Genomic DNA, 25,936 nt, shown 5'->3' with positions numbered 1-25,936 from the left:
TGTAGCTTGGTAGCATGATTGTGGAATAGTTATTTTTTCCCCTGCTATTTGGGCTTCCGAGGATGATCAGCTTGACATTTTTAAGAATAACTGAGATGCAGAGAAAGACTTAGCTAATCCATTGGGCTCTTTGCCTTTCAGGAACTGGCTGTCTGCTGATACAAAAGAAGAACGTAACCTTTGGATGCAAAAGCTCAACCAAGTTCTTGTTGACCTCCGCATGTGGCAGCCTGATGCCTGCTACAAACCTATTGGAAAGCTTTAAACTCTAGAAGGGAAATACAAAGAAAATATGTATGCAAAAACCTGCAGGAACTACACAAAAAAAAGGACTTAAATGAAAACGTGGGAAGTCGTCTGGGTCACTTATGCTTTAAATTTAAGAGAGTATTTAACATGATAGAGAACTATGTTATGCAGTATTTTTATTTCACTTTTAAGAATTTTAAAACTTTTTTACTTCCTAGCTTTTGGACATGGTAGGAAACAATTAGCTGTTTCTAAATGTGCTAAATATTTATGTAGCTCCTTTTTTGGAAGCGTTTCTAGCTAAGTACATTCTTTAAATAACTAAATTATTGCAGGAAATCATACTATGGGGCAGGGTGGGAGGCAAGCTAGTGAAAAGACCAGGCTTACTATATAACTCATCTCCCTGAAAGAAACAATAACTCAGAGTTCTCTAACAAGGATGGTGCTGAAGCATAAGATTAATATTAGAAGGTTTCAAGTTATTTGGGTTTTTTTGTTTGTTTGTTTATTTTTTGTTTTTGTTTTTCAAGATCAGGCTAGTAAATTTTATTCTACAACATGCAGTACAAGTATTTCTTGCTTGCACAGTATCCTTGTGGTCAGAACAAAAGGCATGCACAATGCATTCTTCTTTTGCAATTTCTCATACAAAATGGTTTGGGTAAGTGCATGGCATGTATCCTATATGGTTTACAGGTGTGTGAAATTATGTATGCAGTATATTGCACTTTGGTAAAAATGAAAGGCTTTGAATATTTTTGTTAGGACTGGTATATTAAAAAAATTAATAGCTTTAGCATTTCTATGTATCAGTATTTCCTGGAACTCATAGTTTGTACAGACTAGAATTCTCCATCTGAAAACCAGGAATAGGTTCTAAAAATGTTTTTTAAGACACTACGAAGCTGCTACCTACCAACTAATACTCCACTGGCCAAAAGTATGGGTCTTCCTCCCCCTTAGAGACATGTCCATAAATGCAGATAAAAACTTTACTTCAGACCCATCATTAAGAGGGCAAAACTATTCAGTTAAAACTTGCAATTTTCACAGCTTCTCACTGGGCTTAGTGAAATACTATCTCATTACTTCACTGCTGTTAATGCAATAGTGGAGTACTTAAAATTGTTATTGCTGTTACATATTCACACTCAACACTAAATTCTGTTAGCTTATACTGTTTTCATTCTGCCACTTTTGTACTTGCTTTTGAACCTAGTTTTCTATTTCTGATGTCTTCCAAACTGAGATTTATTTTATTCATTTAAAATAAAGAATAAAACACTTTCTGTTTTTTCCATAATGTCATCTCTGCATTTGAGATACCAGTTTGTAGGGTGAAGAAGAAAAGTTGGACTCCACATAAAGTTAAAAAAAGGATCCCCTTAAAGATGTGTATCCCAAAATATGCTTGATTTGGGAAGATAACGTGATGCCTAAGGAGTACCTGTTGTACCAGGTTTTTAGTGGGAGGTTTGGTTGCCCATGGGCAGTTATTATGAACTGGTTGGAATGTATGTGAATGTAGAGGCTGTTGGAGACCAGCAGGCCATCAAGTATGAAGAGGAGAGATGGTTCTTTTCTCTTGTGCTAGGGACATGGCAGCAGAGTGCAATACAATAGAGACAGTGCAAGAGCAAATTTTGTCTATGGATCCACAGCAGGCTGTCTCCTGAAACTTCCAAATGGATGCTAGTAAAAAATTATTAAATATAAAATCACAGATTTGAGTCTGTAGAAAGGTCTTAAGAATAGAACTGGATATATCTAACGAAATTTCCTTTTTAAAATTTAGGCTAATCGGTCTATTATGCATTGTAGAAATTAATTTGTGTTTGTTTGTTGCCCAAGACAAAATTATCACCATCAAGGAAAGGCATAAAGTGTATCAGGTGATGCAAGTTAGAAAAGCTTGACCCTGACAGATGAGTTCTAGGCACTAGGAATTGTTTCCAAGGATGTGCACGCCTGCAGCCAGCAGGAGCATGTGATGCAAGCTGAGCAGCAAGCTTGCATTTACTGCTTCCATTTACTGGCTCACCTGGCTGTGCACCTCCTTCCCTCCTGTGTTCCTTCACTCTTTTAAGGGTGAGCTGTGGAAAAATTTTCAAAAATGTTGGCAAATATTTTCTTCTTGTTCGTAGCAGAGCATTTTCAAAGAGGCCAGGCTGCATGAATTCAAATGGCTTCAGGTAGCTATGGATGTTGTGTACCTCAAAAATAGTTTCTACTGTCTGATTTCAATGATTTTGTAAAAACAAAGTGATGTCAAAACAGTTTATGAACAGAATAACCTCAGATCTCCTTCCTGTCTGCAGTATGTGAGAACTGGCCAGTGAAGTAATCCCTCCTCTAGTCTCATGCTCTAACTCCCCTCAAAGAGACATTGATAGACCATTCCTCTAAGAAATCTGTAGTGCTATAAAGCTTGAATTTCATGGAACTATAGTTTCCCAAGATAAATTTTTTTCTTCCTGATTGTTTTTTTTTTTTTCCCCCATCCATTTGTCACCTTCAAGCAACTTAAGCATCAGGAGAAGTTAAACTAATGGAATGAACAGGGATTCACAGTTTGTTACTGCTTCAGAGCAAGTAACATTTTCAGAATCATTTGTTTAAATATAAGGCATTTATTTTTAGAGTGGTACTGGTAAGTGATTGATGGTTTGGGGGTACAGATCTTCAGCTGGTTTCAGCATTCTTTGAAATAATGGAGAGACATAGTGGTTGTAAAAACTGACAGCATAATGGGCCCACAATTTCACCTTTTTTTTGCAAATAGTTACTTCATCAGTTACAAATCAAGTTTCTGCATACAGCCTGCTTCTAACTCAACTGCAGAGCTTGCCTCTGAAGCAGGAGGTTGTATGGTTTGGTTTAGTGCTTTGTCAGTCAGTGGCAAGCCTGTTCCATCAAGTTCCTCAGAGATTCCATATCAAATACAGAGCAATTACACTGGGAAAATCTGAGTTTTGCTTTAGGACTGAGCTACAGGGGTTTCAGGTCATCTTTGATTGTTCTAATTTTATAAAAAGCTTTTTTATCCATTGTTCAGAGCCTCAAGATCTTCACTAATAAGAAAGTCTGTAAATGGAAAACACTTTGCTCTTGGCAATGAAGCTTATTTTAGCTGAGGAACTTCCGTTTTACTAGCTTGTAAAACTCCTAATTTGCTCTACTAAATCCCCAGCCTCAAATGAAATACAATAATTTGCAATGAGAGTGCCTGAAAATTTGGCTTCTGAATGCATACTGTTCCTCCTGTTAATTGTTACTTTTCTGTATTTTGGTGTAGAGGAAACTTTGATATTCTACAATTGCTGCCTATGCTGTACTTGGTCTATAGTAAAACAATATGGATGCACATGTTTCTGTCCTTTTGTTGTTTTTAATGAAAGATACCTGAAAAGGTATCTTTTACCTGAAAAGGTAATAATGAGTAGTTAGAAGGGTTCTGCCTAGCCAGTGTGCATCATATGTTACATTCTTTTGTGGAGAGGATTTGTACAGGAAGTAAATCTCCTTTTCCTACTTTTAATACTGAAGAGTTCCTCGGACATGCCTCTGAGAACTTTCAAACTGCTGCTTGAGAGACTGGGTATTTTGGTAAAATCTAAATGTCTTTAAGAATTGCAGCCTTATCAGTAAGTATCTTTCAATTAAGGAGTGTATTCCTCTTTGGTTTCCTAAAGTAGGTGGTTTGAATGTTTCCTTAAATATTAGCAGTTTTCCCAAAGGAATATCAATCTTAATAAAAGATGTGGCATAGACTGTGTTCTAGAAAAAAGGAAGAGGATCTAAGAGCAATAATACATATCTCAGTTGGAACAGCATTAGCCAAATCATCCTCTGTGTACTCAAGATACAGAGCAGACAGATCTCCAGCAGATGTGGCCAGTGTGCTGAGGTCTGTACAGCCAGGCTACCTCCTTTAGTTTGGACCACAGCTTAAGAGCTGCTCACAGGTGACTCAGCCTTGCACATGGGACATGTTCAGAATGAAGGGCAGAATAAGTCTACCTGAGCTTGGGCTAATTTGGATGGGGTTTAGTCATGTTATGTTAATACTTTCTCTTTACCAGATTTTTTTTCCATGTATAATTACTGACATTTTTTGCTGTCTGATCTGACCAGCAAGGCTGTAAGTAGGACAGACCTGTCCTTAATTTTATATATGTGTTTGTATATGTATATATTGTTCGTTTTGTAAACTACTATTCTCAGCTTTCAATTCTCCATATGAAACAGAGGGGGTAAGGGCTGCTCAGTATCTCCAGTGATTCCCTGGGTCACGTCTGTAAAAGGTACGGGTCTGGATATATCCTTTATTTGTTTGAATGCAGAAGAGCAAGGATGTATAAAGCTTGGAAAAACAACCTGTTTTAAATACATGAAGTGTTGTTGAGTCACTGTGTTGTTAATGGGGGGGAAGAGAACCAGTCAGCCTGCACTAATGCTGCCAGGCAAATCAGCAAAATTCCAGCACCTCATTATTCCTGGTGTATTTTAATAAGCAAACAGCAGCTAAATAATCTATTGACTGTCAGGGCAATTACATGTACACAATTCATAGCAACCTAATGAGTTTGGGGGTCATGTCGTCCCCCTCCTCCTGCCTTTTGGGATGAGATTCACCATTGAAACAGTAAAATAGAAAACAGAATTAATGCTCTGCAGGGGAAAAAAATCAATTAGAGCAAAGATATTTGCTATATTTGGAACACACTGTACTGATTTGCAAACCAGCACAATGAATAATCTAGCTCGCAGGTATCCTTTTGATTTTTATTTTTGTAGCTCCAAAGAAAAAGCGCAGTCTACTTGTGCAGGTGTGATACAAACTGAAAAGAATGCTGTTGTGTGACGTCCACTGCTACTGGCTCTGATAACCTGCCCTCCCTCTTTTTTTGTCTGTGTCTTCAATCATCATGTTCTGTGGAAGCAACACCGTAGTGTGGAAGTCAGTGTCCACCTTGGTCTTTGAATATAGCTTCAATCTGGTCATTGAATGGATTCTCCTTTCCAAGCACTTGAGGCCAGTCATGTAGCACCTTCTGCCAGGTAATGCTTGTTCCAAGGGCTGCAGCAATCTGCAAACAGCACAAATACTATCAATTTCTTGTGCCTCTATAGCATACCTGTTTCATGCCAACACTTGGGAGATCCCCCCAGGACATGTACCCTGTATAGCCACATGATGGACATTAACCTCAAACCACAGAAAATACCGCATTCCAGCTACTTGGATAGTGGAAAATCCTTCTGAACAGTAAATGGAAGGTGAGGACCATCTATTTGCACCTCCCTGACCAGTCTGTTTGTCTAGTGCTAGTCTCCAATCACTTTTTGAAGCCTATGATGCCTGGTCCCATCAAAAATCTATTCAAGAGGCCTGGAATCTGATAAGTTTTCCCCAGAAAACACTTTGAAAGCATCTCAAAAGCACCACTTGTGTATAATGCATGGAACTCTTGCAAGCTCAAAGGAATTCATGCTCTTGATTGCCTCTGATACTTCTAATAAATATTCTCTCTGCTTTTCTATAAGGAAACCACTGGCACTGAGAGAACCAATTACATCTAGGTTCAAAACCACCCATCTCTGATGCTCTAAGTTTATGCCTGCAGCTGGTTGTCTTTAGAGCTTATTTTCCATGAGACATGCAGGTTTTCTCCTTGCTGTTGGAATCACTATAGCTTCCCTAGAAGATATGCTCTGAAAAGAAATTTGTATACTCTCTACTGCTAGGGTAAGAAACGTGGGATGGGAGAAAAGGGAAAGGGAAATGGGCTCATTCTCCTTTAACCAAATTTTCACACTCTGTTACTCCACTTTTGTTCTAATTTCTGGCCTATAATTATATTCTGCTTATATGGTAACTTCACTTTCAATTCCAAAACTCACTCTGGCATGGATTATAATTTTGAGGCTTAAGTAGGGCCAACAAATCCTTTCTATTAAGGGCCAAGAGAGGTTTATGGAATCAAACTATTTCAGTTCTGATATTTTGGACTTTGGGAATGGACTAGAGCCTTTGGAGAACTTTTACAGATTCTTGTTAAATCTTATGAGTTTTGGAAGAAACTGTAACGATAGGGACTGCTCTTGCAGGTGATGGGATTCGGGTCGCCAGCACTCTGTCTCTGCCTGCGATGAGTCAGAACCCTCTTGATCTGGAGCTGTCTCTTGCTGCTCAGGACGAGGAGGCAGCCTCCCTCTCTCCCTCTCTCCCTCTCTCCCTCTCTCCCTCTCTCCCTCTCTCCCTCTCTCCCTCTCTCCCTCTCTCCCTCTCTCCCTCTCTCCCTCTCTCCCTCTCTCCCTCTCTCCCTCTCTCCCTCTCTCCCTCTCTCCCTCTCTCCCTCTCTCCCTCTCTCCCTCTCTCCCTCTCTCCCTCTCTCCCTCTCTCCCTCTCTCCCTCTCTCCCTCTCTCCCTCTCTCCCTCTCTCCCTCTCTCCCTCGTTCTTTCTTTCTCTTTCTTTTTTTTTTTATTATTTTTTGTTGCTGCGGTTTAGCCGCCCCGGCAACAGTGCCTCCACCTCACTGCCTACATCATCATTAAGAACCTTCAAGCATTCCAGGTTCCATTTTGCAGTGCTCAGGGCTTTAGTGTTCCTACCCCTGGTAAGTTCATAAAAAGAAGAAATGAAGCCGTCCGTGCAGGATCCTGCTGAAATGCATGGTCTTGCCATTCAAACAAAGCAATCGGCTGTTCTAGAAAGAAGTGGTGTCCTTGGAGCCATCTGGCGTGCAGAAGGGTTTTCTGTCAGATTTCATAGTAAGAGAAAGATGCTGAAAAAAGCCCCTGAGCTTTCACTACAGCCAGTGGGAGGAGAAAGTCTCCCAAGGGCAAAAGAGCCAGACTTTGAGGAATAGTGTCACAGAGGCAGTTCTAGAGGGAATTTAGGAGGACTGCATGTTGTATTTTGCTTTTACATGTCAAAAGTAAATGGTGTGAATTTCTTCCACTTATGGACCAAGCTGGGTGTTTTGGAATAAAATAAACAAAACTCATGAAGCCCAGTTTTAGCTTTGGAACTGAGGAGGAATGCAGTTATGCCAAGAATAAACACCCTGTGTTGCAGCCTTCTGTTTTGCAACAGGTATGTATGCAGAAAAAAAAGCAAAATGTTTCTCCCCAAGATATTTCCAGTAAGGGAATATAGTTCTGAGCCTGGCTAAACAAATGAGCAATTGGTGTTTGCTCATTCTTCCAAAGATTTTTTAAATACAAAATATTGCCTGGAGTTGGGACTGAGTGGGCTATTTTTTCCTGACTGGTTGACCAAACCTAGCCTTTTTGCAATGCATGAAAAAACAGAACAGCTGTAATAAGACAAAGGGAGTTTTCCTCTCCCTCTCCCTCTCCCTCTCCCTCTCCCTCTCCCTCTCCCTCTCCCTCTCCCTCTCCCTCTCCCTCTCCCTCTCCCTCTCCCTCTCCCTCTCCCTCTCCCTCTCCCTCTCCCTCTCCCTCTCCCTCTCCCTCTCCCTCTCCCTCTCCCTCCTGTAAGTATGCAACTCTCAGGAAGGTCCAATTACCTTCCAGACCACTGGACTTCTGGCTATACATGCTTGTTTTTGTATCCCAAACTCCTAAGCTTCTCCACATCTGAAGGCAAAAGCTGAAATGTTTATGCTTTCCCCAGAGTGCTGCTCAGTTAAAAAAACTGGTGAATATTTGCCAAGTGCTTTGAGATCTTCAGAGAGAAAATTTCACTAGAAATGCTCTGGGCAGGTCCTATCTGTTGTATTTATTTGTCAAGCTGTTTGCCAAGCGTGGGGAATAACTGCTGAAGTAAGAGCCCCCATTCACTTGAAGAGGTGCATGGCATTAATCCTTTCCCATTAGGCAGCTCCGTATGGTATAAAAGCTGTACCTGGCCAGAGGCATTCATGTCATCAGTAGAAAGTAAAACTTTAAATAAAATACTATGAAGAGTGAGTGAATTGTTTATCATCTCTCTCAAGTGTTCTCTTAAATACAACACTCTGCTCACTCTTCCCCCTTCTTTTCACTAAGGCAGCCACTCTGCAGGAGAAAGGTGCTATTCTCAAGTCCAAATAGTGGTATGTTGATAACAGACTTTCATATAGTAGCAGGAAAAGAAAAATGGATTTAAAGCGGAGGATGTTTGGATAAGGCTAATTAATAAATCCTAGGAGGGCAGTAACTCATGAAGTGAGGCATATCTACAGTTGGCACCTTGACTGTAAGGGAAAATGTACCTGTAAAAGCATTAATGTCATACTAGCAGCAGGAGGGGGAGGTCATCACCACTGCAGGATGCCAGGTCCAGAGGGAGAGAAATAGGGCAGTGCTCGGCTGGATCCTGCAGCCTGGCATCCTCAGGGCTGTGTGCAGGTTTGAAGCTGCCCTTCAGTGCTATCTTGTTATTTTCCTTTGGCTTAGGCACAATACATTTCAGATAAATACTTTCTGCCTTCACCTCTGTGCTACTTTCCAGCTGCTGATGGGATAGATGATGTGGGCAAGTCTGGACCAAAAGCTGTGATCTGGTGAGCTTGGCTCCCATGGTGGCCTTTTGCTGGGTGTTATAGGAAGCCTCAGGCCAGCCTCAGGGTGAGACACAAAATTAATTCAAAGACCTTTTCTTCTTCACTCTAGGTTCTTCATATTGCCATTTCCCCAGATGGCAGGGTTGGGAAGGGGTTCATTTCATGATTGTTTTCATGCTCGTTTCTTTTGCCAAGTTTTCTCTAATTGCTTCCTTGTAAAGGGAAGCAATTTTTGCCTGCAGCAAAAAATCCAGATGCACTTTCTTCACTTCCCTAGGCTGCGTTCTTGCTGTCATGCAGCTCTCTCTTGGTACTGCATGGTAGCCAGGCACGAGTTTTTACTGTGTATAAGTCCCCCTTCAAACAGGAGTCTCTTTGGATGTGTCAAGGCTAAGCAAGCAAACTTATTGCTTTGGCTGACTAGCATGGATGTAAAAAATAGCAACTTAAGCATGTAGTTTGGCTTCCTCCCCTCACTATTCTCTGCTGGCTGAACTGACAGCAACTGATGAAATGTTGGAATCCATCCACTATTGCAACATGCTCCCATTGAAGTGTTTCTCCACGGACTTTTTCTCAGCATACAAAAAAATATCTCATCAAGGTGAGAATGAATATATATGGAGTTTTTGCTCACATCATAAACCTTTTGAGCGGGGGGACTTGCCAAGCAGCACTGTTGGTGGCTGCAGACATGGCTGGGTTTGCTTGCATGGCTTGGTTATGCTGGGGTGGATGAGAGTGTGGCACCAAGAGCATGGAGGAAAACAGCAGTGCCCTAGACAACAGCTTTGTTCAATTGCTCTTTCCATGGCACAGACAATCCTGTCATGGCACGTGGCATCATGAACCAGAAAAACATCACCAAGGATCATCACCCCTCCTCCCCACTGCTGCTCACACCATCAGTCCTGAGGAGGATAGAGATGCTGGGAGTGGAGCTGGCTGCTTGGAGGGCATGTTTCCCTCAGAGCAGCAGATAGAAACTTATGGACCTATTGCTATCTACAGAGAGATGAAGAGCAGCTGCTACAGCCATTTGGCAGACCACAGGCCTGTGGCAGTGAGAGGAATAGCAGCTCTGCTTTCATAGAATAACAGAATGTTATGGGTTGGAAGGGGCCTCTGGAGTTCACCTCATCCAACCCCCCCTGCCAGAGCAGATTCACCTGGACCAGACCGCACAGGATGGCATCCAGGTGGGTTTTAATGTCTCCAGAGACAGCGACTCTACCACCTCTCTGGGCAGCTTCTTCCAGTGCTCTGCCTCCCTCAAAGTTCTTCCTTTGAGGAACATGAAGTTCCCCCTTGTGTTTAGATGGAATTTCCTGTGTTCAGTTTTGTGTTTATTACCACTTGTTCTGGGCAGCACTGAAAAAAGACCCTTCTCCCCCACCTTAATTTGTCCACCCATAATTTAGCCCAGCCTAATTCTGGCTTCCAAGAGTCAAGATTAAAAAGCAGGGAAATCAAGACTGGCTTTTGCTTTCTGGGACCTGGCCACCACCCCATGTTGAGTAGATGGCTGGGAATGATGTCTGAGACATCTGCTCTGGGGCTAAAGCCATCATCTGCTCCAAAATAAAAATCCCCCAACCCTGCATTGTTTTAGTGTGCCAACCAGCTGCCTCGGGTAGAGGCAGGCACCAGCATCCCACCTGCCCCCACCTCTCTCCTGGGGCTGTTTTTTTTTTTTACCTGGCTGGGGTGGAACCCATCGACTGGTTCGATCAGCTGCCAGGGCTCACCTCCCATCTTGCTCCACTCCTCTGCCGCTGCAAACAAGGGGAGCAGAAGGGTTACCACTGCAGAGCACGTAGCTGCCCGCCCAGAGAGCTGCCCCCTCCTCCTCAAAGTGCCACTGGTGTTTTTAAGCACACAACAGCTCTGTGTGTAGATTATGATAATTCATAGAAAGTTGTCAGAGCCAATGTTGTGTACGCCCTCCTCTCCTCGGGGCAGTGTTTAAGCCTTTATTGTTAATTTTTTTCTCCCCCCCCTCCTGCGATATTTTATGTGAGGAAGCGCTTTGAACATAAATGATTGCAAAACAATTCACTTTCCCTCCCAACTAAGATGGATGCTGTAGCAACTGAAGCTTTAAATTATTTAATACTGATTTAATACTTCTGCATTTCCCACTGTAGTTGCATCTTCAGCAGCACTAAAGACCAAAGAGATGAAGAAAGCGGGGCTTTTTTTGAGAGAGAGATGGTAGCACAATATTAACGTGGGCTGATGTCTGCAGCAATGAACTGTCATTTTCAGTTACTTCACTTCTGAGCAGCCTTTTTCAACTCCAACAGAATAACCTTTTCAATGACATAAACACAACATTCAGTGCAAATGATGCTGTGCTGTAAGCCCCAGAGCCATTAGAGAAGTAAAAAGCTTTTTCTTTTTAAAAGGGCTGTGGAGTGATCAAATATGGGACTAGTGGAAATGGCATTAACAGACTGTAAATTCAATATTTTGTTTTATAATGACATATTAAGAATTCTTAATAGCATTATGCAGGCATCCTGTCAGAAGAAAAATGTACTCCACTTAGGCACCACAGTTCCAACACAGACTCAGGGCTGTTTGTTGGATCCCAGTTATTGTGTCAAAAAGTGATGTCTGGATCCCCATACTAGCTTTGAATTCACAGAAGGATGATATTACCACTTTGTCTTTAGAAAACTACTTGAGATGTTTTAGTCAACATGCAAAGAAACCTTCTTGAAGACTCAGGGCTTGGAGCTTTGCTTCAAATTTGCAGTATGCTGGGCACAACACATTCCCCTTTCTTTGCATCCAGAGCACACATATAAGTGCACAGAACAAGCTTGCCTAACATGATTGTATATGGAGCATATGAAGCTCTGTATTGTCCTTTACTTTGTAGGGGGACAATTGCTCCAGTGCCAGAAAGAGCAGAGGAGTGTAAGATAGTAATGTTTATATCAAGATAGGTAATTTAGGCCACTATACTCGGCCTCCGAAAATCCAGGAGCAGCTAAAAAATGAGGTGTCCATCACCTGAATATGTCCAGAGTTTGTCTTAAAAGTGCCTATTGCCTTGACTAGACTAGACTAGAACTTGCTGCCATCTGTGCTGACAAAAAGCCAAAGCAAACAAGCCCTATGCCCCTATTTATTGCACTGCTTCTTAAAGGAATCACCGAGTTCTTCAGCCAAAGGCAATGTTGGAGCATGAATGTCCATCTAAATCTAGAATAAATGTTAGTATACTCAAATTTGACTCCAAGAAAGCTGGGAGGGGAGCTGCTTGGTGTATATATATATCTACCCAGACTAGCATGGATCAGCGTACTCATCACAGCATGCAACCACTGCTAAATATTTGATGTCCAGAGATTTTAGGGGAGGATTTGCTCTTGCTTCAGAAAGAGACGAGAAAAGTAGGTCAGCAGCCTTAGCTGGCTTTTGAGCACACTCACAAACTGACAGCTTTCCTGATGGGAAGCTCAAATTGTTGGCTCTAGGGCTGTGGGAACATTTGCAAAATGTCTTTCAGTGCTGATGTTTGTATGTGCATGTGTGATTTTGTTTACCTCATTTATTTAACGCAATGTAATCAAGAACAGCAAATTATATTAGATGTTTCTTTTCGTGAAAGCAAATAAATTACCTAAAGTTAGTCATTTAACTTATTAAAGTAATTTGCCTACCCAGCAGGTAGTTTGTTCCGAATCCTAATGACTTGTTAAATATTAAGTAGCTGAGGCAAAAGCCACAAAGCGACCAGGACATCCTGACACTCTGTGCTCCAGTATGGAACATGACAGCAGAGCCCAGGTCTCTGAGATAAAGTTTTGAACAGAAAGATTCCCTCTCCCATCCTATCTTCTTTATCTCCTCCTCTGTATGGTCTGCATGAGACCCAGAACCAGCTTCCTGAATTGGGTCACGTAGGATAAAATAAGTTTGTGAATTTTGATAGGATTTGGATGCAAATAATCTTTGCAATAATCTTAGGTGCTTCAGCAGCTTCTTACTTCCAAGGACAGCCAGGCACTGATAAGGAGAGTACTGAGTTAAAGACGTACACTTTGAAGTATTGCCAGGATGTTTCTGCTGAGAGGGATCTGGGGACAGGTATCTGTCCCCAGCCCTGCAAGGACACCATCCAGTCATGGTTGTGATCCACTTTCTGGTTCATGATGGGTTTTTTGGGGGGTTTGTTTGTTTTTTTTGTTTGGGTTATTATTTTTGTGGTTTTTTTTTTTTTTTTTGCTTGTTGGGGATTTTTTTGTGATTTTTTTTAAAGTGTGAGCTGCAGAAGGAAGTAATTTAGGCAATGTGCTTAGCAAATGTCACTTGAGATCAAAGAATGATGACTTTTTTAAACTCTTCAAGTCATAAGTTATGATAGTAAATAGGTGCTTTTCAAAGCAATTAGTTAGAAGAGGGTGTCTGTGTTATTCAGGCAGAAAAACTGGCTGAGCAATGTTCTCCTTCCTGAGGCACTGCTCATCCCACAGGAGGCAATATGATAAAGTACACTACATCTGATGAAGACCACCTTATTGCAGACACACCATTTCCAGCCTAGATGAGCCCCTATAAAAGCAATGATCAAAAATAAACCCAAATCTTATGGATGGAGATGGGTTTGAGATTCCTTTTTGAGAAACTGCAGGGGAAAAGCAGGAAGCATTTTCAGTAGAGGCTCACCTGTCCCTGTTGCCTTGCCATCAACACCCAAGTGCAAATGGGCAGTGTGCTGTGCACCAGACTTGTGGGTGCTGGCAGCCAGGAACAGAGGGGATGTTGTGGGCCCCAGGCTGGTGACGGGGTCTCATTTCTGCAGAGGTCCATGGTTATCCCAAGAAGAGAAGCAGGGAGATGGCATTAAGGGTCCCCCCTTAACCCCAGCCCTGCCAGCTGGGTCACCTAAGCTGTCTGTCCATGCTGCCCTTCCCCCAGCACAGAGCTAAAATATGAGGAGCACATTAGCAGCCCAGAAATTAAATAAATGCTCCATGAGAAAGACAGGAAAAAAGCAACTTACTTTGTCTCAGTGGGAAATCCATGTAGAAAACATCAAAGTTGGCAAATTTTTCAGATCTTGCTATTTCTTTCAGGACGTTGGAAAGTTGTAAAGCTCTCTGCAAAAACCAAGCAATTTAATGATGATTCAATGCTACTCATGCTGCTTTGTGTAGATTCAGCTTTTGTCACCCAGGTGTGGTCAAGGATTTGAACGCTGATGTTGCCCTTTTAACTGGGAGAAAGGAGGTGACAAGGGGTTCTTCATCATAATATAGGCTTGCATGAGAACCACCAGCCTTTGGGCTACTCAGCTCACCATAAAATTGAAGATTGCTCTGAAGCCTCAGCCAATGTAACAAGTTTAAACCAGTATATGGTTATTTTAATAGAGACCTCTTCTAGTAGCATCTCTATGCCTATATAAATATTCTGAGTTTCTTGGCTTCAGAGGCTTCTTGATGAGTGGTAGACTGCTCATATTCATTCCTCTTCAAGAAAACTGAAACTTTTCTACAGCAAAAAGTTTCTTTCTTCCTCTTCTCCTTCCCATTACTGTATTATGGATACTAATGCTTATCTATCCAGACCAAACTCTGCCCTTACTTTCAGTAGAGTAAATTACCTCTATCGAGCATCTACCTAACTGATACATCCAGTGTGATCTCTACAGCTGTAACAGAGATCAGGATCTCCTAAATATTTAAATTGTGTGGTTTGGATAATAACATAGGCAATTAGTTTCAGACAACGGCTCAGAAAGAAGATTAATTCATACCCTGCAGACATATGAATTGTTCATGGATAGAAGTTACGTGTGCTGGATGCTCTGTATTGTTGGTATGAATATATAAACTGCAACCCTGCAAAGATTTAGGAATGTGCTTAATTGCCTTCTCTGGTTTAATTTTGGCTTTAATTTCACCAAGGTTTACATATGTTTCATTTTATGTTCTGTCCCTCTTGAAATTAAAGCCATATTTTAGTTTAGTGAATGGAAACACTAATACAGCTACACAGAGAGATGACACCTTTGATGATATTTGGTTACTGGCTCTGTTACATTGGGGGGTGCTGGGATTAAAAATCAGTTTGTACAGTAGGGCAATAAGTGGCTGATACCGTGTAACATTTACTTCTGCAGACAGATTTTTAGGGTGAGTTTTAAGACTCTGTTCTGTCTATTCCCATGCCTGCACCGAGCCTGGATGCTCCTCGGTCACGCCATCTGGTGATTAAGTCCACAGAAATGTGTCTGAGGAAGATTAGCACAAATCCCAAATGAAGACAGAGCAAGGCTCTTGCTCTGAGGCCCTGCTCCTGCTGCCAGTGAAATCTACACAGTTGGCTTTTCATTCCCACAGCTACTCTTAGCACAAGCTTTTTCTTTCTTGTCAGGTATGTTTTCTCCTTAAAGAACACGAACTCGAAGTTTTGTCTTGGGGAGACCTCATCCCTGGAGACTAAATGTGGGCAGCTGAGAGGTTGGAAAAGGAATAATTTATGAATCCCTCTACTTAACCATGCTGTCTCCCAGAGCCTAAGAGGCATTTGAAAGGATGGCTATAGATGTTGCTGCATCTTCTCTCCACCTTCAAAAGGAAAAAAGAGTGCTGACACTGACTTTGAGAGATGAGGCTTATCTCCTCAAACACAGGGACAAACTGGAAGAATGTCTCTGCCAGAGGGCAGTCTCATTACAGCCTTGTTGGGACTTACCTCTGAGGTCAAGTTCCTGAGGGTCTCGTTGGGGGTCAGCCAGCCACTGCAGGGGCTCACCTGGGCAGGTATGGGGAGCAGGGCTTTAGCAGTGGGCAGAGAGGAAAGGGGGGGCTCATAAGATAGAGCCAGAGACCTTACCTGCAGGCAGTCAAGGAAAGAGTAAAGCTGACTGTACGTGACATCCCTGTTCAGCTGCCCTGCAAAGCAAAGAGAGGGAAACTTCATGTGCTTGATGGCCAAGTGTAAATTCATTTTGCAGGTCTGTGTGTTGCCATGCATGAGACCCCTCAGTGGTGAGAGACACCCTGGGACCCCCAGCCTCCCCCTGCAGTTTACCCTCCCATCACCAGGGCAGGGGTGGAGCAGAGGTGACACGGATGCATCCTTCCTGCTAAGGCACCTGCATCCCCACAGCACCCAGAGCCACTTTCCCTTCTCCCACATCCCTCTCCACCCCTTCACAGGTGATTTGTGTGACACGTGGGCTTAGTCATAACAGCCTGTGCCAATCTCCTGGGTGCGTGACTGATATTTTATCCATCACCATGTGTCTCACCCTCCAAATAAATGCAGGGGCTGCAAAGTCAAAAGGAAGATTGGAGGTGCTGTATGTACTCTGAGCTTCACATTTACCTTGGAGACGTTAGCCTTAAAAGGGGGGTACAATGTTTGCTGTCACAGAGGGAAGTGGGTATGGGGGAGCAAATTCAAACACCAGGTCAAACACCCAGCTGACACTCCCTAAAGTGCACTGCACTACACAGTAGCTGGGTTTACTGAAAAAATTACCCATTTTCTCAACCTTTTTTCTTCTTTGGTATCTACAACCAAGATGGAAATGAAAACGCCAGTCAGTTCTCTGAGTGTGTAGCTCATTGATAACCCTGTCAGGATTTGTTATTTTTGAAGTGCTGAAATGTGATTTTTTTTTTTTTTTTTAATTTGGAGTACTGAAAAGTATGATCTCCCCCCAAGTGAAAGGGGCTCCTCAGGTTGCTTTGCAGTGACTCTCTGTTTTGCTTTGCAGTGACTCTCTCTTACAGACACGATTCCTGCCTATCTCACAGCTGCCCATCACCCAACAGGAGTATCAGCTCCTTTTGCTGAGGAGCAAAAGATGGAGAGCTGAAAGATCTAGTGTCACTTCTGGATATTGAGGATGGTCCCAGATCCATGAGGCCTGAATGCATGAGGCCCTGGGATGGGCTGTCAGGGGGACCAGGGATTCAGCAGAAAGGCAAACTGATGTCTGGTTGCGTCTGAGTGAGGAAACCCGCTTGGGACCTCTCAGAGGATCTGTCAGAATCTCTCTCTTGCTCTCGCTCTTGCTCCAAGGCAAATCAACCCCCCTGAAAAACTTCCAACTTGTTCCACAGCTTATTGGTCCTGACGACTTGTGCCAGAAAATGCTACATGTTTTCTCTCATCATTAGATATTCTGTAGAGGAACAGTCCCTGTGATAAACATGCACTCAAAGGAAGAAACGTATTTATGTCACTAAAACCAATTATCAGCATTATCAATTATGTCACTAAATAAAATTATCAAAGACACCTCCTGCCCTGAAAGGGAAAGGTGTTTTTTGTTTGGTTTTTGTTTATTTTTTTTCTTTTTCTTTTTTTTTTTTCCTTTTTTTTTCTGCATTCACTTGATAGTAGTATAGCACTTATTAGAAAATAATGTGACAAAGTATCAGGAACAGAAACAGACAACTCAGACTTCCTGAGAAGAGGCTATTACTTGTGAGGGGTAAAATAACCCATAGTAGATAATGCAGAAGCTGTGGGGCCACTGGCAGTGACTGGGGAACTCTAGGGAAGCCAAAGCACAGTCTGCTGAAAGCTCTGGTACCCAGTGGCTACCAAAATGATCTGAAGATGTAATCTACCATATCTACCATTTTAATGATGTGATTTAGCTTCTCTCTCACTTGTTCAGATGAAAGAGACCTTCCTGGACCCAAATAAAAAGAAGAACACGCTTTTGATCTAAAATGTGACAGCAGAATGGTCCTGATGGTTCCTTATATACACACGTGACTGGAGAACAAGAGACTTATATCATTCCGTGTGTCTTGGGTACCTGCATGAAATACTTCACCTTCTTTATCCACAGCAGGGTGCTATGAATTTGTAGAGAAGGGATTCCTGAGCCAGCTTCCAAGATTCCCCACCCCACAGCCTCCCACATCCACAGGGAAATGTCACGTGTCACTGCATGTGAATACGTTCCCCGGTGATGATGTTTCTCCTTGCTTTTTTGGCACAGGCTGAAGCCAAGGAACAAGTGGTCTGCTGATGGTCAGACATAGGGTTTAATACATGCTCTGGGATGACAAATTCCCAAAGGCAGCCTCCAAATCTCTAAACACACTGCCTCAAAACACCTTATGGCAACTGCCATAAGGAGCACCCCAAAACATGACTGCAGAAGGTGTGAGATTTCAATCATTACACCTGTTGGTAGGGTAAGAGGTGGCAAGCACCCAATGCTTGGAGAAAAATTATTTCTCTGACATCTAACCAGTCTTTTGCAACCCCCTGACTTAGATTTTTGTCCTGGCCCACACCCAGTTTTAGCAAGGGAACCAACAGTCTGTGCATGGAGGTGTTCACAACTAAGATGACGTGAAGGCAGGCCGGCCACAATTTTGGGCCAAGGCTGAGGCAGAAAAGCTTATTTTCATGTCCATAATATGCATTGAGACACATTTGGAGCTGAGAGGGTCTGGTTTGGGTTGGGGACCAAAGAGGATAGTGGTCTGGCCTCCAGCTGCCCTGTCCTGCACTGGGGATGGCCCTTCTACTGAAAAGCCAGTATCTGTCTCTTATTTCTCAGCTCCTCTGCTCTCTCAGGTTTCCTTGTAATTGTCAATAGATTCATAAATTATTCAAGGAGGGAAGGCAATGTGAGCAAGCAGATAACCAGGAGGACCACACAGCATCTCATATTTACCTAGAGGATGGTATCTGTCATGCAGGTTATCCCAGAGAAAGCGACCATCTACCAAGCCTGTTAAAATGACGTGGCTGCCATTTGGAAGGCGGGAGTCCAGGTATCGCAGGGCTTGCACCACGTTGGAGAACATTTCTTGGGGTGTAGTCATGTGAGCCAGCGTGTCACGGTTCCTGCAGAAAAAGAGGATGCCAAGAGGACATTGTGGCAGGTAGTACAGTTCCCCCCCCAAAATGGAATGAAAGAGTGGAATTTTCTTTGCTGTTTTTCTGCATTAAATTAGCTAAATAAAACCTTAGAATGATGCTGTGTGTTTTAAGCCCTCGTTGTTATCATGAAAATCAGAAGTGGTATAGAAACCTCCTTCTGTGTAACTCTTCTCCCTGCTAAAAACACACGGATTCACCCCAGTTTTATAGAGTGGCCTCCTATTGTAAGTTAAACCTGGTGGGCAGCTAAGTATCACACAGTCTCCTGCTCACTTTCTCCACTATCCAGTGAGATGGGGTAAGAGTAAAGGAAGAATAAAAGCAAAAAACCTGGGGGTCAAGATTAGAAAAAAATAAAGTTGTTCAATCAGCAAAGGAGAAGTATAAGAACCAAGCAAGCAAGCAAAAGAAGTGATGCAAAGACAACCACTTGACACCTTCCATGGGCAAACTAATGCCCATCCTAAGTGAAAGATGGCTGAACCCCTCTAAAATCCCCTCTTCTCCCTTCCTATTTCTGAGCATGATGTTACATAGTATGGATTTTGGTCATTTTGGGTCATCTGCATGGTTGTGACCCCTCCTAGCCTCTTTTGTACCCTCAGTCTACCCAATGGGGAGGACAGAGTGAAAAACAGAGAAGGCCCCAACACTGTGCAAGCACTGCTCAGTCACAGCTGGAAGTAGTGCTAGTTACCAAATCTGAATTACAGCACCATGAGAACTGCTGTGAAGGAAATTAACTCCATCCTAGCCAGGCCCAGCATGCCTCCTTAAAATAAAATAAAAAAAACAACAAACAAGCCAATATTTGTGCACTCGATGGCTTTATTTTATAGTTTGCAAATGACTTAGTCTTTATTTACAGTCCAGAGAGGCAAACCAGAGCCTGAAGCAGACTACAACCACATTGGCTTCCCATGGTGTCAAAAATCCATTTTAAAACTACTCCACTCACCCTGGTGCCTTGCTCTTTGTAACTGTTGAGGAGCATCTTAAGCCACTTGATATAAACCCAGGAACTTGCCCAGACGTAATCCTTAAAGGTCCATGCTGCTTTTGGTGACTGCAAAGACACTGGGGTCTTCATCTGCTTATCAAATTCCAGTCTGTGACTGACAGTCAGCTGATACAACATCTGCCACAACTTCCAGCAGGAAAAGGATCCATTACCCTAGGGGGATGTAAGGTGCTGCTGCACCTGGTTAAAAGCCTCCATGGTTCAGCTCTGAACAGGGGGAAATTGTGATTCCCCCCCTTCTCCCACAACTTTAGTGTGTGGAATGCCCTAAAGATGGGTAAAAGGAGGGCTTCTTTTCCATAGGTTGCTGCAGGTAGCTTACATTGAACATGCTCTTTGTGTATGCCAGGTAGAAATATCTAAGCTAGCTTTGTTTCTCATGTGTTTCATATCTCTTACTACAGCTCTGCAGGAAGACAGGAGAGTAATGAGGGGTCTGGACAAATATAGGAAGCTTGAGTGAGGAGGTATTTAAAATAAAATGGTCCTCAGAAATGTTCAAGAGGTGATGGGAGCTGTCCCAGTGTCCTACATGGACTGAAACCCCACGTTTTGTGGCTCACTGGCAGGCCTGAGCTTCTTCAAGCCAGTCCTGAGCTCAGGTTTATCCTTCCTGCCTTGGATTTAGCCGTAAATGCCACAGAGAGGGAAAAAATATAATCATGAAGTTGAAATAAACTTCAACTTATGTAAGAAAAACAAACAAGAAAAAAACCCTCAGGCTGCCTAGAAAACACTGCTCTAGTTTTATTATTAAAACAACTACTTTATTACAGAAAAAGTGTTTGCCCACTGTCCTCCTGAGAGCTATTGCCACTTTCTCATGGTGCAGAGGTCTAGAACAGGGTCTCTGAGCAAGTGTGTGAATACTGCCCTGAGGAAGCTGCCTCATCCTGGTAAGAGAGGGTCCACAGGTCTCTGGCACAGGGGAGACCCCAGCTTTAGCAACATCTGGAAAGCAGAGTAGGCCAGCCGTGGGGAAAAGCCTCCCAGTGTCTGGAGATGTCCCATGAACAAAGAGTCAGTGGGATGGAAAGAAAGACACCATGGCAGGCTTCCATGAAACACAGGCAGCTTCAGGGTCCCCTAGGGACACAGGCAGCAGAGCACATAAATCTGTAAGTTGCTTTTTTTGAAATGGGAAACCAGTAGAGATATCTGCTTGCAACATAAACTCTTAAAAGAACACCAAAAATAGCAGCAAGGGCATCATAGTTGGGGTTTGGAGCACATCAATGTGTGTGGCTGTACCTGGCACGGACCATACACCTTGGGAAGCAGCCTCTAGTAGCAGTTTTGGTCCTGCCCTGGTGGTACAGCTCAGCTGGACCAAGGCTTTCAGACAGAAAGCCTCAGCACCCACTGAGGAGCTGATCTTGTTGCTCAAGAAGAAAGACAGGAGATGTCCTTCCAAGTAGCGCATAAGGTTGCACAAACTTCCATCCTCATTGTGGCAGCAGTTCCCACATTTCCTTCTTGTGGGCTTGTAGGGAGTTAATCAGCTGAGCAGCCAGGAGGCTCCATCCTTGCTCCATCCTGCTTGCAGTGAAATTAGGTAGAATTTCTTGTCAGTGTACATGGTAGGAGCAAGAGCTTTCTAAATCATTGTTGTTCTGTCTCAAGGCATTAGAAATGTTTGTACTCAGGGGATGGGGGGTGTGTGTGCTGAGTCCCACGTGGGTGGACTTTGTTCTCAAGCAAGGATTTGGGATTCTACAGTGCTCTGTGTTTTGCACACAAAATAACAGACGATTTCTCTGGGTCCAGAGATTTATCTGACTGCAGTATGTGCTGCTGAAGCATTTGAGACTTTCTGATTACGGACATCTGAAAAACAGTGTTAAGATTCAGGATTATCCTTGTGACAGCCACCCAAGCAAGGTACTTTGGAGATAAGCCTGTGGTTTTGCCCTCAAATTACTTCATTTCGCCTGCAGGTGTTGCAGCGCTTGATTTCAAAATACTGCTCTGATGTAAGAACTCTGCCACAAGTAAACATGTCAGTGTGAGCTGAAATTAATATGCCATTCATGATTTCACTTTCTCTCGTCTTTCTCTGCTGAAATAATGCAGATATTTCGTAACATTTCTTCACATTTCCTTTCTGTGCCAGCCTATGAAACTGAAACTGAGTGAGAAGCAAGCCATCTTCTAGGCATGTTCAGTTTTGGCTGTGTCATAAGGACTTCAAGGTGCTTGGGTGAGCATGGGGGACATTGTGGTCCCCTCACACGGTTGCCCTGGTAGGCAGCAGCCCGTGATATCCCGTCCTCCAAGGACCCCAGGAAAGTGCCCATGGCTCGTTGTGTCGAACACAGCAAAGGGATGTCAGTGTCAGGATTCTTGCTGCATTGGATGTGGGTACATAAGGGAGTGCACCCTGTTCTCCTACAATACACAAATACTCAGTAATATCCTTGGATGTGCACACAGCTCCTGGGTGTCCTAACACACCTGAGCACGAGCTCAAACATGCCACATGCACTTACACGGAGAGCTGGATCCACAGAGCAGGGGCTCAGCTCTAGCTTGCTGCAGGAGGCTGACATGCCCAGACAGGAGGGCTAGAGGTGCTGCACACTCAGATGCCACTTTTAAGTCTGGAGGGGTGCAGCAGTGCTTTGGTAATGGTAGCTTTAGAATAAGGGAGTGTTACACTCTTGCTGGTGGCACTTTATGCTGGTGGTCCCTTCCTGGTGGCTGCCTGCTCACCCCTCTTTGTGGCTGTCACCTTTCTCCTTCCTACAGATGCCGTAACTGCAAAGCCAGGAAAGAGAGGCCAGAGAAATTGTACCAGGAGGAAGAGAAATGCAACAAATACATGTAATAATTGTACAGCATTTCAGAGTACTGGTGCTCATTATTTTCTTGTCTGATTTTTTTTTCTTTCTTTTTCTTTTGTTCCAGGTCTGTGTGTTCCACATTGTGTCCCACATTTACACCTCAGTGGATTGAGAGATACCATTGCCATCTGTCTTTATTTTTCTAACCCCCCTGTTTGGACACCAGTGTGGTGACTACTGGGAACATGTAACACAGGCTGCCAATTTCATTATCTTTCTCCTCTACAAACATCCATATTATTCATTGCCCTGCTCTTTGCATGGGATGAAATACTGGCATTTTAACAATGCTTTGACTAGAAGCTGTGTTTCCAGTGTGCTCAGCACACTGCTGTCTTTTGGAGGTAAAATACAGGATGAGGCCACAAAGGCTCTATTACTGCAGTTTAAAGCTGTCCTTGAAGAGGTTTTCATTTGTCAAGCCCTTGGTCTGAAGTCAAGAGCATCAGATACTCTGCATCCTCTGTAACCTCTGTGGGTACATCAGAGCCAGGGCAGCTACAAACAGTGACAGGACACTGAAAAAATCTCTCTCTGCTGCACAGCCCACTCGATGGAAACAGCATGCTGCTGCAGAGGCTGCAGCATCTTTCCTTGATGGAGTCACAGGGATCACTGCAGCCTGATAGCTTCTTTTGATGCTGCAAATGATTTGGAAGAAAACAGACAGTAGAGAGAATTTGAGCAGACAAAAGCTTTTTTGCCAAGTAATGGATGCTGGGATAAAAAGACAGCTGAGTTACAAGTAATAAACACTGGTTTGGAATAGAAAAATGGGCGAGGCAAGGCCAAAACAGTTCAAATTTGTGGAAAGTTTCTTTTTACTTCAGACAAGGATAGAAAGCAGTGTTAGAAGAAAGGGAAGTTAGCAGAAGAAGGAATAAAACAAAGGAAAAAGAATTGCTTTTAGCATAGCCAGCAAAACAACAGAATTGAAATATGAACACAAGAGAGCCTGGGCCCAGCCTGGGAGAAGACACCCCTGAAGTCTCTGTGAGCTGTAGCCATGGACTTCAGCCAGGGCACTGTTCGGGGCATGGGGGATGGAAGCAGTTGTAATGATACCTCCATGAGCTTCTCAATAAACAGATGCCCAGGACAAGTCTTGTCAGCAATAGCAGGCAGTGTGTGACTGCTTTTCCCACTCAGTCAAAGGGAGGTAGTGTAACTTTTGAGGATTTGTGCATCTGTCCAGTAGCAGGATGGTGATGCTGAGGCCAGGTTTGGCAGATGTGTGCAGGGCAGTAGCCAGGGCAGAAATACCAGAGGGAGATGCCAAGGGTTGCCCATGGGAGCTTATTTCCTAATGCTGCTTGTGCATATCCAGGCAGATGGTGGTGCCGGGTAAGGATCATAAAGGTGGCCCTTGTGGTCCCATTTCTGCCACAGCTGAAGGCTCCCAGGAGCTGTATTTGCAGGGAAAGCCTCTCCTGGCCCTTGGCCATCCCTGTGTAGAGCACAACACTCAACATGGGAAGTTTCAATCCAGGCACTTGCTGTTTTAGGATCATTTAATGACAAAGTGACAGCTCCAACTTCATTATGCAAGCTGCAGGTAAGACTTTTCAAAAGCTTCAGAAGGGGCTTAGCTGAGTGTGTGTCATTTATTAAAACGAGTGTTTTGAAAGTCTCTGCATAACAGATTTATTTCTTCCACTTAAAAGAAGATCTGAAGATTCATGATGGTGAAAATAAAACTTCACTAACAACAGCACTTGGACTGCCTGCAAAAGCAAAACTGTGCCATGGATGTGCTGTGTACTGGCCTGGTTGCAAAATGCCTCCTGCCTTCTCAGTACCAGGAGGAAGAGAAGCATCCAACCAGTGACCTCTTGGCATCCCTGCAAGCATTGCTAATGGATAATACTAGAACCATTAGTTTTGAAAGCTCCAGTTCATCTGCCTGCTGAGCTTATGACGTGAGTAAAGGCAGAAAGACAAAACACTTCACCAAGAGAGCACAGCAAAGGCTGCAGGCAGCATGCAGCAGAGGAAGGGTGAAAATAGACCTCGACAGGGGACTACGTTGTTGTTCTTCAGAAAAGGTAAACCAGTCATGCTCTGCCTCCTGACAGGAGGTGACACACTGAGTATGATGGATATACAAGCTTTTAAACTCTTTTTTCCCCCTCCTGTTGTTGCTATGCTTCATTTGATCTGCTAAGCTAGAAATATTCTGCTTCAGACATGCCATTTTATCACTGGTTTGCAAAAATAAAAAAGACCAGCTCCAAATGAGGGTTGGTAGGTGGCTATGACAAACACAGGTAAGGCAACAACTATTTTTTTTCAGCAGAAAAATAAGAAAGAAGCACAGACCAATAGCAAAGAAAAAATGGGAAGCGTAAAGCAAAGAGATATAAATGCCCAAGCAGCCAGCATTACTCTAAAGAAGTAAAATTTATGCTGCTTTAATAGTTAATTCAGTTTACTCCTTACCCATTGCAGACATCATTCCCAATCGTAGCATAGATAACTATGGCTGGATTATCCAACAGCTGATTTCTGGCCAAGCTGGAAAGATAAACATGCAGCTGTATAAATGGGGAAATACACCAGTGTCTGAATCACATATCATGCTTGTATGAGATCACATTTGGAAGCAGCCTGTTTAGTTTTGGTCAGTGCTCAGGTGACAACACTTCTAGGTTTGGGAGAGAGGTTTTTGGCTGGTTTTTTTGTTGGTTGGTTTTTGGTTTTGTTTTTTGATTTTTTTTAATTATTTTTTCCCCCACTATTATATTTCAGTAAGGTTTCTTAAACATAGATTTCTTTTTTTTTTTTTTAACTTCTCCTTTTTGCCCCTTCTGAACTTGTCTTTTTCCCTGATTTTCCTGATTTTTCTGTTATCTTCTTTGTGTTACCAAGAAACCAAATCTGATAGTTTAATTTCAGAGGGAAGACATAAAACAAGATAAGAAACCTTTAATCAGAGATGGGAGATGAAGTCTATGTTTAGCTGACAACTAAGTTTATGTGTAGGACTGGGCTCAAGATCAAACCTGGATATGATTTGAAGATCAGTGCTAGACTCAAGCAAGACCAAGATCAAGGCCCTGGAGATGGTGACATCCACACCTTAAAACAGTTTTTCTTCTGCTGTTTTACCAGAGAAAAACTGTCAGCACTGCAGAACATAGTGGCCAAGGGAAGCCACTTGTTAGGACACTTGTGGCTACCACATTCCTTACAATGCTTTGCTTGGTGCTTTCGAAGAAGTATAATATCAGCTCTTCTGTATCCCTAGTCAGAATTTGAATCCTATTAAACACTCACCTTTTTATTAAATAGAGGAGGTTTCCTGAAGAACCACCTGATCACATGTAGTGGGAATAAGAGAAATATTTCAACATCATTATAGTGTTAAACAAAATGAAGTGCAAAACACACCCTCACTGCATATTTCCAAGAATGTAAAAGCACT

General features: G+C 43.0%; 2 protein-coding genes across 6 annotated transcripts in view; one reads left to right on the top strand and one right to left on the bottom strand.

Annotated features, from left to right (window-relative positions):
• The window catches only part of ANLN (anillin, actin binding protein), a 28,239-nt gene extending 26,692 nt beyond the window's left edge, over nucleotides 1-1,547 (top strand). For both annotated transcript variants that reach the window (XM_071736048.1, XM_071736047.1), the window contains one exon: nucleotides 142-1,547. In XM_071736048.1, the coding sequence (XP_071592149.1) occupies nucleotides 142-265 (124 nt within the window). In that variant the 3' untranslated portion in view covers nucleotides 266-1,547. The remainder of the gene's footprint in view (nucleotides 1-141) is intronic.
• Nucleotides 1,548-4,742: 3,195 nt separating this feature from the next.
• The window catches only part of AOAH (acyloxyacyl hydrolase), a 79,243-nt gene continuing 58,049 nt past the window's right edge, over nucleotides 4,743-25,936 (bottom strand). For 3 of the 4 annotated variants that reach the window (XM_071736045.1, XM_071736044.1, XM_071736046.1), the window contains exons 15-22: nucleotides 25,789-25,825; nucleotides 24,952-25,026; nucleotides 18,440-18,612; nucleotides 15,622-15,680; nucleotides 15,481-15,540; nucleotides 13,784-13,880; nucleotides 10,465-10,541; nucleotides 5,148-5,342 (exon numbers count right to left, since the gene is read on the bottom strand). In XM_071736045.1, coding sequence (XP_071592146.1) covers nucleotides 5,214-5,342; nucleotides 10,465-10,541; nucleotides 13,784-13,880; nucleotides 15,481-15,540; nucleotides 15,622-15,680; nucleotides 18,440-18,612; nucleotides 24,952-25,026; nucleotides 25,789-25,825 — 707 coding nt within the window. In that variant the 3' untranslated portion in view covers nucleotides 5,148-5,213. Of the gene's footprint in view, nucleotides 5,343-10,464; nucleotides 10,542-13,783; nucleotides 13,881-15,480; nucleotides 15,541-15,621; nucleotides 15,681-18,439; nucleotides 18,613-24,951; nucleotides 25,027-25,788; nucleotides 25,826-25,936 lie in introns of all 4 variants that reach the window. The other variant, XM_071736043.1, reaches the window with a different exon arrangement.

This window comes from Heliangelus exortis, chromosome 2 (assembly GCF_036169615.1).
Source record: "Heliangelus exortis chromosome 2, bHelExo1.hap1, whole genome shotgun sequence".
Lineage (NCBI taxonomy): Eukaryota > Metazoa > Chordata > Aves > Apodiformes > Trochilidae > Heliangelus > Heliangelus exortis.
Note: the sequence above shows the minus strand (reverse complement) of the source record. Positions and strands in the feature narration are given on the sequence as shown.